Source organism: Mangifera indica, chromosome 10 (genome assembly GCF_011075055.1).
Source record: "Mangifera indica cultivar Alphonso chromosome 10, CATAS_Mindica_2.1, whole genome shotgun sequence".
Taxonomy (NCBI): Eukaryota; Viridiplantae; Streptophyta; class Magnoliopsida; order Sapindales; family Anacardiaceae; genus Mangifera; species Mangifera indica.
In genome coordinates this window covers 711,564-723,290 of record NC_058146.1, presented here as the reverse complement: position 1 = coordinate 723,290, position 11,727 = coordinate 711,564, and the positions used below count along the sequence as shown (strand labels likewise).

Below are 11,727 nucleotides of genomic sequence, written 5' to 3'. Positions count from 1 at the left end.
GAAAAAAGAAAAATCCTATGAAAAAATTGTTACTTTTCAAACTTTGAAGAAAAATTCCCGAGGGGGGGGGGGGAGGGGGAGTGATTGTGAGTTTTCAAATTAAAAAGGGAAAATATGATAAAAATTTAGTTTTTTAAATTTTTTGTTAAATGAAAATTTTACCTCTAAACTTAACTAAAATTTTTAACAGAAATTATCTCATAAGTGGATATTTAGACTTTTAAAAATTAAAAATTATGAGTTTAAGATTTCACTATACCTTAAATGAGAATACGTCTTTTGACCTTATGATAATAATAGTTTGTTATCTTGTATAGCTTCTAACAATCGAAATTGGATTGAAGTTTCAACAACTCAAAGTTGAGGCTGCGATTGAGGGACTTAAATATATAAAGAAATCAAAATGTATACAATTAACTCCAAGTTAACTGAAAAATACATTTTAATCACACAACTCATACCATCATTAATTACTTTTTATATTCAAATATAAAAAATGAAAATTTTAAAATATAAATATAAAATTTAAAATATTTAAAGGTTTACCAATACTATACTTAAACTAAATAGTAAACTCACGAATTTATCAAATCAATCACTATTAAATTTGAGTACAGTTTAAGAGTTGAACATAAACAACTCAGTTCGAAAGTCGAATTTGAATGATCGAGAGCTCAAGAGCCGAACTCGGATGACCCGGCTTCATTACAGTTCTAATCCAAACCTGAGTCAGACTGTGCAATAAAGTCAACACAATTCGCTCCGGCGTATGAGCGCCAATAAGTAACAGAACAAAACTGAATCAGATGACAGCATTAACAGTTTTACAACGACTTATTTTCGTAATTATAACAAAAATTAAAAAAGTTCTTCTCAATTCGCCTCTTCTTCTTCTGTAATCTTAAACAGGTCCTCCAAGTCAACAACTTTCACTTCCCCGATCCCCTGTCTCTCTTCGCTGCTTCTCCTCTTGGACCTCTTCTCAGCCTGGTACTTTTACTATTGTACTTTTCAAATACCTCATTTTTCTGCTCAGTTTTACTCCATTTAGCTTTATATCATATCCTCTTGTTTATATTACAGTTTAATGTCCGCTTCATGCGAACTTTTATTTTGGATGTGTGTGTTGTTTTCTGATCTGGGTTGTTGTGCTTTCTTTGATTTAGAGTCGGATCAGTTTTTTTTTTTTTTTTTGGGGTTTTGAGTTTGTTTGTAATGTTTCCATGTGGTTCTATTTAAGGAGGTCAAAGGACTATGTCCCGTTAAGTTTAGGTGCGTTTTCAAAATTACATTTGTGAGATTTGAAAATTTAAAAGTTTCATTCATCCATTAAAAATCTCAGTTATAGTTAGAGGTAAAATCGTTATTTAATAAAAAAATTTTAAAATCTACAGTTTTGTTCTTTTGCCTTCCTCGATTTGAAAATCTCACAATTTCCCTTATATAAAATTTGAAAAATCAAAATTTTTCCCCTAGGGTTTTCAAACCATCGCCAGAGATAGCCGTCTCTGATGGCGTTGACTCATCCTCCCAACTTAACTCTCCCTATTGATTACTTCCCAACTACCGACGAACCTTATTTCCTCCAATGAAGATGAAATTACTTTGTTGGAGTGTTTTCGTCTCAGATGAAGACGATCGTTAAAGATCTCAGACGAAGACGACATGGCCATCTAAGACCTCCGACGGTCGTCTTCGCCGGTGGCTGGGAAGTAATCAGTAAGGAGAGTTAAGCCAAGAGGGAGAGCCAATGCCATTGGAGATGGCGAAGTTCATAGTCTCTGACAACGATTTACAAACCCGAAGAGGAAAATTTTGATTTTTCAAACTTCAGGTAGGGGGGGAATTATGAGATTTTCAAGCTGAAGGGGACAAACATAATAAAACTTTAGTTTTTTTGTTAAATGATAGTTTTACTCTTAACCCTAACTGATATTTTTAACGGATTGGTGAGACTTTTGAATTTTTAAATCTCACGGGTGTGACTTTGAGAACGCACTTAAAATTGGGTGGGAAATAGTCCTTTGGCCATTTAAGGACTTTGATTTATTTGATAGATGAATGATGGTTTTGATTGACGTTCGTTGTGGAGCTTGTAGTATGATATTTTTTTAACTGCAATTTATTGGAGCAAGTGATTTGATTATGTGGGTATGGTGAAGTTTGAGATTATTCGGATTTTGAAGCTTGTTAATCTTTTGAGTTGTGATGTAGTTGGTCATGCTGGAGTCTTGGATTCGGATACACTTGTTTGCTATTTGTGTTTTTCTGTTTTATTCATGGTTTGGAGCAATAAATTGGATATGAAAATCTCTGTAATGTGGTGAGGGTTACTTTGAAGGAAATGCACTGTGGATGTGTTTACTTCGTGGGGTAAAATAGATTGAAACTAAAAGATTTTTAATGGAAATTATTAAGAGCCGGCATTCATTAGTAGAAGTGACAGCAAGAATTTACCACACCGTTTGCTGATGCCGTATGTTTTATTGTTGTATGACTAAATCATTCTTCTGAATTAGTAGTGGTGAAAGTGCATAATGTAGTATGTATATGTAAGATGAAAAGTGATAAACTATAAGGGTATTGCAGATGGTTAAAGTGGATATAATAATATTAAAGGTTCTAAATGATACTGACATCTCCACCTTCAGTAAGCCATGAGATTGGGTTGGTCACTGAAAATGTGAAATTGTAGTAGTGCATTACTGGATGTTTCAATGTGTCATGACTGCTGGGTTATAATATAAGAGATGAAGGCTCTTCACTTGTTAAAGATATATTATGCTTTCTATAGACAGCTAATATTTACGAGTTTTAGTTGAAGATATGGCTGGTGGTGCTGGCCCAAGTTTGTATCCATTGCATCGCTGCAAGACTCTTCATCTGGTTGGTATCTCTCTTTTTTTTCAATTGTTATATGATATCCATGGCGGATTTGAAGCTGCTACATATTTGGTTTGAAGGATGTTCAAGATTGCCTTCTTTCTTGGCTTTTGCTGGCAAACCAAGGCATTGTGATCTTATTAAACGATACACCCAGGTGAGGCATGCGCAAGGAATTCACAATGTTGAGGGAGATAAGAGCTTCAAAGCATATATGTCCCCTGAATATTTTGATGCACGCCTAACACAACTTGGCTGGCAACAGGTCAGTTTCCTGTTATTCCCATATTCATATGTAGAGTAGTTGAAAAAAAAAAAAAGCATAAGCTACATCTTGTGTGATTTTTTATTCAATTGATGCAGGTTGAAAATCTGCATAAGCACATCCATGATTCATATTTATTTTTTACTTTCTATTTTGCAATTGATGCAGGTTGAAAATCTGCGTAAGCATGTCCATGATTCTGGGCTCTCAAAGCGGATTGATTTAGTAATCGTGTCTCCCTTGCTTTGGTATTCTGTTTGTATCTTCTTGTGGATATCTTTTCATGACGTAGGTGTTAAAATGGAAAATGTTGGCTTGCATTGCTTCTAGCTGAGGGTTGAAAATGAGAAACATTATGCAATTTATTGTTGTGCTATTATATTTTCACCTTTTTTCTTAAAATTTGAATTTGATTACCTAATATTATGGGTTCAGAAATGTTATTTACTAGGATTATGTTCTTTAAAACACCTTGTATGTTTTCTCCAAAAGATTTCAGCTCAGGATTATCAAAGTATTGTTCCACTAAGACATCAAAGTAATTTAAACTTTCAAGTGGCATAAATTAGATTTCAGCTCATGTTTTGCTTAGTTTGTAACAGGTTTTGTTGAATGTATTATTTTGGATGCTAGTCTTAATCTGTTCCACTTCTTACTTATTTGGTTCATTTGCTGTAGCATTTAAATCTGCTCTGCATTAAGTTGTAAATGCTGTGATGGTTTTAGGGCTCTGCAAACAGCTGTTGGAGTTTTTGGTGGTGAGGCCTATAAGGACAGGATGGGTGTAGTACAGCTAATGGTGGCAAATTCTGGAAACAGTGGACGTGCTGCAATTTCAAGCCTAAACTGTCCACCATTCATCTCAGTTGAACTTTGTCAGGAACATTTGGTATGTCTTGCACTACCATGTTTCCCAAGATTGTGCATAATTACTTGTAACTCGTTACCCGTGGTAACATCCCGCTTAGAAAGATTGGTGTTGTGCCGGATGGTTAGTTCATTTAAGGCATGTAGGGATTAAAGTTACTTTTTTCGTCAGCCAAATCTATAAAACTTCTACTGAATGGACTTGGCATTCCTCTTTGGGAGGACAGGAGAAGTCCTGACCTTCAAGCAAACAAAACTATCTTTGCAATGTATCATGCAGTAAAGGCTTGTCTGGGCTGATAAATTTTTGCCAAAAATCTGATAAATTAAGTTGTCAAAATTTTTTGTTAGTAAGAAGCTGTGGAGATGTACAGCAATCTTTTAACTGTTTCTTAAAAGTGTCATTTCATGCAAAGGTTCAGGTGTTTTCAGAAACATAGTGTAGATTTTCTTTTTAAAACATGGCTTCCAAGGATATGATTCATCATAAATGTTGCCAAGACTGTGTGTAGACTAATTCTTGTGATTAATTTTTCAAACTGAATCGCACCATGTTGTAACTCCTGTTTCAGCAATCCAGTATCATACATGTGCCACGGTAGCAAAGCATGAATTCAGTAATAAAATTTAAGAAACCATTTGATGATATGTGTTATGTCCTTGTAACTTGAAAAATTAAGATTCTTTTTAATACCTTCAAGGGCTGTGCAGTCAAATTCCCTCAGATTGAAATGGCTAGTAAATCCAATTCAGTGTTCAGTCCAAGGTGGGTTCGGTTCAGTGTTCAGTCTCAGTCCTCCTTTGTTTTCACCAAGAATTTAGGGGTTCAACTCCATTCTAGACTACCTATCTGAAATATTGTATCTAACAAGTTTTTTTGAGTATCCAGGTTGTAAGATCTGACAATTGTCCCCCGCTTAGAATTTTGTGAATCCATATGAAAGTTACATGAGTTTTGGATATTTAAAAAAAAAAACAGTGTATTTTGCTTTAAGCAATACGAAAATATGAAAATATGCAAGTGATATATCTTGATCTTTTTTTCCAAAGGTTAATAACAGAAGATTCCTTGTCTCTCTACTTTGGAAAATCTCACAAGTTCCTTGGAGCTTTTAATTAGTATTAGGCTTGCAAGAAAGATATTTAGTTTTCAACCATTCAGTAGCTAGGCATCAGTTGTTAGCCATAGTATTCTCTTACCGGCCTTGCACATTTCCTTATTGCAGGGAGTTCATCCTTGTGATAAGAGGAGAAGCATCAGTGAATATCAGTTTCTCTTTCCTGCTGTTGATTTTTCCCTGGAAAGTACTTAGATTCCAACATACACCAGGAATGTTCCAGCTGATTTCTCAGGTTTGTTGACTACGATTGACTCTTCTGTTCAGGTAGAAAGTGATGAAGATGTATGGTGGAAGGCCAATGTTACAGATACAAAGGAAGAAGTTGCTGCTAGGGGATTGAAGTTCTTGAACTAGTATACGCATTGTACACTGGTGCATGGGGCTCTATATCAAAACCACCTCCTGAACAAATATAACCTACAGAGACTGCAGACTGTGAACCCATAAAAAACCTTTTACGTGAGGTTATGGTCATCCAGGATAATTACCAAAATATCTGATGTCTCGATATTAGTTAAATAGATAACTGATTGATAAAGTGCGGTGGTCGTTCTCATGGTCGTGAAAACAGGACTGGGCCAGCTCAACCGGGACCCAGTGGGCAGTTCAGTCATGGTAAGTGGATCGCTTTGAACCACAATTTAACCTAATAATCCATGCAGGTTTGCAGTTTAACCACCGCTTTGAATGTTTGTGTTTTAGACTGTTGAGCTAGAAATGACATTTTCAACATGCACTTGGCAGTTTTGCTAGTTCTGAGCTCCGCTCCATGGTCATCATTGACAGAAGGCTATTGTTTTCACTAGTAAAACAAGATCTTACATTGTTCATTCAGGTTCTCATTAGTTCAATTTTTTCTCCAGTATGATTGGATTGGACTCCTCAACAACAATTTATCCAGGAAAGATTCCTTCCAGGCTGGATCTTCCCAGTGACGTTGCCGACAGGAAACCAGTAGACTAGTCAGTAGTGATGGAATTGTATTCTTAATATACTAATCCAAAAAATTTTCCTTCATTTTTTCTGCATTCAGTTATGCTGTTTCGAGGATTATCTTTGCATGAAGATCTTGGTTGCAATTTGGAAGACATGAAGCCAAATATATTTGAAGTTCTAATTCTAATGAATCTGATCCTCAGATCATTATACTAGCATAAAAATGAGGGCAGGCAAGAAGAAAATTTTTGGGTGATACTGTCAAATTTAGAAACAAAATGGGCGGGAAGGTAAATTTAGAAAATTTAGAAACGAGATTGTTTCATCCTAGCCAGGCGCAATCAGCTGTATTGTACCAGACCCACCAAGATTTGAACGCATAAAGCCCGTGCTTGAAATTATAGTGAAAGAAAGAGCATAAAGCTAGCTGTCGATCCACGTAATGACATCTGTCAAACTATGGCGCCGGATTATTGGTTGATAAGCGTAGCATTAATTTAAATCTAGGTTTGATTAGTCACAGCATCAGCTTTTTCGCTATTTATAAGGGAAGAGTTTCATTTAAATCGAGTTTAAATGGGAGTCCATTTGAATTCGGTTTAAATTTAAAATAATTTATTTGTGTTTGAATTTAAAGTTAATTATATTATAAATAATAATATCAAGGTAAAGATAAAAAATAGTTAAATAAAAAAATAGATGAATCACCAAAAAATAAAGTAAATTATCGAAATATAAAGTCTCATCTTCTAATCAAATTAAAGTTTTAATTTAAATTTAACTCATTTTAATCAAATATAGGTGTAAGTTTAATATGAATAACAAATAGTGACGTCAAAAATTATTAAAGAAAAAAGAATTGTGAAAAAAGAATTGTCATAAAAAAAATTATTGAAAAGTAAACACAATCAGTAAAAAACAAAAAGAGTTGTTGATAACCTCACAAACTCTAGTCAAATTGGATTTTAGCTCAAGTTCAAATAACTTGAATTGAATATTTATTTAAGTTTGAATTGAAATATAAATTATGATATTGAAAAAAAAGAAAATGAAATTATTTTATATAAAATAAATCAGTTAATCAATTTTAAATCCGCAAGATTCACGCACGAGGTATACAAAACTAAATTAAATACTTTAGAATTATAAAAATACTTGAAATATCATATAATTTAAATTCATAAAATTATTACGATTACCTCTAGATATAATTAGTTTTTATTTCAGAAACTTCTTTAAATATCAATTTTCAATAAAATTGTATTCGATTTTAAAGTGAAGACTTAACAAATATATAATAGGTTAATTGATTTTTGTTGTCAAAGGTTCAATAAATTTTAAGATCTATACTATTATTATCCTATCAAATTATGATATTTAAGTTTTTAAAATTATTTTTATTTAATTATTTAAATCTACTTTGAAATTATTATTTTACGTTTTTATTAAATCAAAATTATAATTAATATATTCCAAAAAAGAAAAAAATCATAAAAATATCAATAGAGGTGAAAGCTTCCAATTGAACCCTCAAATTCGAGTTAAACTGTATCGTTACTTCTAATTTGGGTCATTCAAGTCAATCATAAACGTGTTATCCATTTGTATTACACATTTTTCCACTTCCGTCTTCATAGTCTGTTTTCCAAACGCCTATATTACTCTTCCACAATTTTAGCTATTTTCATACTCCCCTATTCTTCTCCCTCCACCTGTCCCCCAAGCCCCTATATTCTCCCGTCACTCTATCCCTCCCCTTACCATCGCTGTACGTCGACGTTCTACTGCCAAAATAAATGCGCACTCATCACTCTCATCGCCATTAGCCAGTCCCTCTCATGGATTGAGTGCCAAAAATATTCTCATAGTCTCTTAAAAATAAATAAATAAATATGGAAAACTTTTCTTATAATTCGTATGCGGATTCCGGTGACTCGTCGCCGCGTTCGCGCGAGATCGATTTCGAGAACACGGCGGCGCCGTGGGAGGATCATCCTCAAAACATCAAGGCCAAGTTCATGTGTAGCTATGGCGGCAAGATCCACCCTCGTCCTCACGATAATCAGCTCGCGTACATCGGCGGCGAGACGAAGATTCTGGCCGTCGATCGTACGATCAAATTCGTTTCCATGATCAACAAGCTCGCCGCCCTCTGTGGCGATGTTGACGTCTCGTTTAAGTATCAGCTCCCTGGAGAAGATCTCGACGCGTTGATTTCGGTGACGAATGATGATGATCTTCAGCACATGATGCATGAGTATGATCGGCTTTGTAAAGGTTCGGCTAAGCCGCCTCGGATGAGGTTGTTTTTGTTTCCGGCGGTTGGTAATTCTAGCTTTGGATCCGATAGTTCGAAGTCGGAGCGTGACCAGTTCGTGGAGGCTCTGAATTCTGGACCGAGTCATGTGAGTGAGTCGAAGAAAATCGGAAATAATGTTGATTTCTTGTTTGGTTTAGAGAAAGGACTTCCGCCACACAAAATCCCTGAAGCGGTCCAGCCGCCTCCTCCTCCTCCGCCGGAATATCACGTCCCGGATGATCGAGGTATTGGACCAGACCGGTTCGTTTATACGGATCATACAGTGAATCCCGTTGAAATACAGAGACAACTTCAGAGGTTGCAGATGCGAGAACAGGAGCAACAAGTTCAAGAAGCTGTGTTCGTGAGAAAGACTGAAGATAATTTAGCCGCCGGAGTTTACGTCGCCGTGCCTGAAACGGCGCCGCTGCCGCCAGTGACAGTACCATTATCCGTACAGCAAACGGCGGGGTTTCAAGTCCCTGGTCCGAGTTACCCGGCCTCAGTAACGGCACGCACGGGCAACCGGAACAGCCGGTTTATATGATTCCTCAAGCTACCTCTGTATATCATGCATCGCCGCAGCCGCAACCACAACTGCAACCGCAACGACAAGCACAAATGATCCGGCCATTACCCGGTCAACCTTACTATCCCAACATGCAAAGAATGGCTCCGGGCCACCTGCTCCTGATGTTTACCGGGAACAGCCAGTTTATAACATGGTTTTACCTCAGCAGACTCAAGCGCCGCCGCAGAATTTGCCGCAGATGGGAATGGTCCGGACAAGTGGTGTTGGTGGCAGCGGTGTGGGGATGATTGATGCGGGATACACACAGGTGGCGTATGATAGCGGGGTGGGGAGACAAGTATACTACACGGCAGCTGGAGGAGTGGTGGTGCAGCCGCAGCCCACGTACCAGGGAGGAGTTGGCGTGGGTGAAACAAAGGGGCCGGAAGGGAAGGTGGTGGGTAAAGTATCTCAAAATTGAGTGGCGCGGTGTGGCTGAAAAGAAGGTTAGTATATATATTGTTGTTGTATTAAGTAATGTTAATTTGTGATTTTGAAGTTGAGTTTCTATGTTTGTTCATGTTTAAAATTGTTACTCAGATTTAAATAGCAATAATATTAATATGGGTATGTTTGTTTGTATAAAAGTAGATCTGTTTGCATGGATTTGAGCCTAACTGTCTCTTCTTCAAATTCATGTTTGGTTTTAATGAGTGAAATTCAACTTAAAATAATTAAGTCTGAGTTCGAGAGTTCTGAACGGTTCTTCACCAGATTTTTTTATAATTTTTTCTTCTTTTTCTTTTACAAATGCTTATCTCTTTAGACATTTATGTTCATTATTTGAAAAAACTTGAATGCCTTGTTTTGGATTTGAACTGGATTCATATTGGTTGGACTTGGCTAGATTCTATCTCTGCGGTGTATATCTTTCTCATCCTCTCAACCATGATTTAGTTTGTTAATGCCTTGCCTTTGTCTTGCTATTAAGATGCAGTATTTTTTTAATTTGGTCTGAAAAGTCTAAACAATCAAATAATCCTTTTGAGTGTAGAATGAATGTGTCTTGCATTGCACAATTATCTGATGAATTTAATCAATATGATTGTGATTTATTGTTGCTTATTATAATGGATGTTTGTTGCCTTCATTTCCATATTAAAATCTGAACAAATAATACTAAATGTATAGTTAGGTAAATACGGATAAATATAAATAAAAAATTATTCAATAATACATTAACAAAATAGGGAAGTATTGTTGTGTTGAATCCCAGATAAACAATGCTTACAAGATTTAATTTAAGAGGATAATCCGAAATTAATTAAGTTAAGCAAGTGAAAGAAAAAGTTCTCTGATAAAATAATAAAGAAAGAGAAGACATTGATTAGGTGTCTAATCTAATCACTTGAAATAAAAACAAAAACACACCAATCAAACACCCCCCATATTTCTAATCTCATGCATGAATTTACTTTTCAATGGAGAGAGATATCGTTTTGCTTTTTGACAAGTGTGAAGGGGGTTCATCCAATGGAATTGAAAGCCTGAATGCAAAGCAAGAAAGGGTCAGGAAAGTGACGAGGGAGAAGGTGACTCACTGCAGGCGTAGCAATTTTCTCACCCCATCAAACATCAATCAATTATAAAACAGCCCCACTTCCCACCTCCTATCTTTGAATTCAAGACTTGGGATTAATTTAATTTAAATTTCCCTGGAAAGTTATTATTAGGTTGGGATGAACTAGGGTTGCACTGGCGAAACCACCTCGGTTCGCATTTTGACCATTCGAGTTATCCCGGGGTTAAATTTAATTTATATTTAATGTTTAATAATTAAATAAACAAAAATCGTTTTAAATGTATATTTAATATATATTTAAATAGTTCAATTATTGGTAAATAAGTTTGAATGTGGACCGTCTTACTCTGTCAATGGGTTTACCTTGTTCAAGTTCAGCTCTGTCAAATTTTTGAAGCCTAAGTTTTGGGTTTTATAATTTTTGTTCATGTCATTTCATTGAAAGGTTGTTATTAGATTTTATCATCTTCTATTATAAAATCTTCTTTGCTGATATAAGAACATTTACATTATCAATCTAACCATTTGAAATTATTCATGCCATGTGCCAAATTAGCAATTTTTATATGATAGATTTGTACATATAATCAGCCAAATCCATCTAATTATAAGATATTACGATAAAATAGTTTTAACGTGTGATTGATTAATTATAGGTATAGTCATGGTTATAAAACCTATACCAAATCAGCCATTTCTATTGGTCAATCCAAGACCTAGAGGAAACAATAGTTCAAAATAAGGGAAACCCTATTTTGGTCATTGGATCACTTTCAAATGTGGTTGAGCCAAAAAAAAAAAGATATTGAATTGAATTGAGGATCAATTGTAGCTGAAGAATATGGAGTGAGGATGAATCACCATAAGTGAGAATGACATGACAACTATTAGAAATAACGAAATTGACACAATATGAAATTGTGGAAGATGAAATCATCGTGGGATGGAGCCCACAAAGACAAATAGTTGCAAAATAAAATTGTTAAAAATGGGGTCATTGCAAGTAGTTGTTAGAAATAAGATTGTCACGGGTGAGGACGGTGACTAGGGTTACATTGTGGTATGTATGTGGCTCTCTCCCTTGTTGAAACTTCTCACATTCTAATTTTATTCAAAGAGCAATTTGGTCCCTACACAAAATAAAAATAACAAAATCACCTTTAAATGCATATAATTTTAACCTTTGAATAAAACAAAAGAGACAAAATTATCTATAAACAATTTACCGGTCTGACTTTTAGTTAGAGACCTCATCCTATTATT

General features: G+C 35.3%; 1 protein-coding gene and 1 pseudogene across 1 annotated transcript; both read left to right on the top strand.

Annotated features, from left to right (window-relative positions):
- Positions 1-1,914: 1,914 nt before the first annotated feature.
- On the top strand, positions 1,915-5,745 carry LOC123228357 (phosphoglycerate mutase-like protein 1). Its single transcript, XM_044653726.1, has 6 exons — positions 1,915-2,886; positions 3,041-3,148; positions 3,317-3,396; positions 3,875-4,037; positions 5,242-5,320; positions 5,405-5,745. Exons 1-6 carry the CDS (start codon positions 2,827-2,829, stop codon positions 5,488-5,490), a joined length of 576 nt encoding a protein of 191 aa, XP_044509661.1. The 5' UTR covers positions 1,915-2,826; the 3' UTR covers positions 5,491-5,745.
- A 1,978-nt stretch (positions 5,746-7,723) lies between these two features.
- On the top strand, positions 7,724-9,529 carry LOC123228065 (annotated as a pseudogene).
- The last annotated feature ends 2,198 nt before the right edge of the window (positions 9,530-11,727 follow it).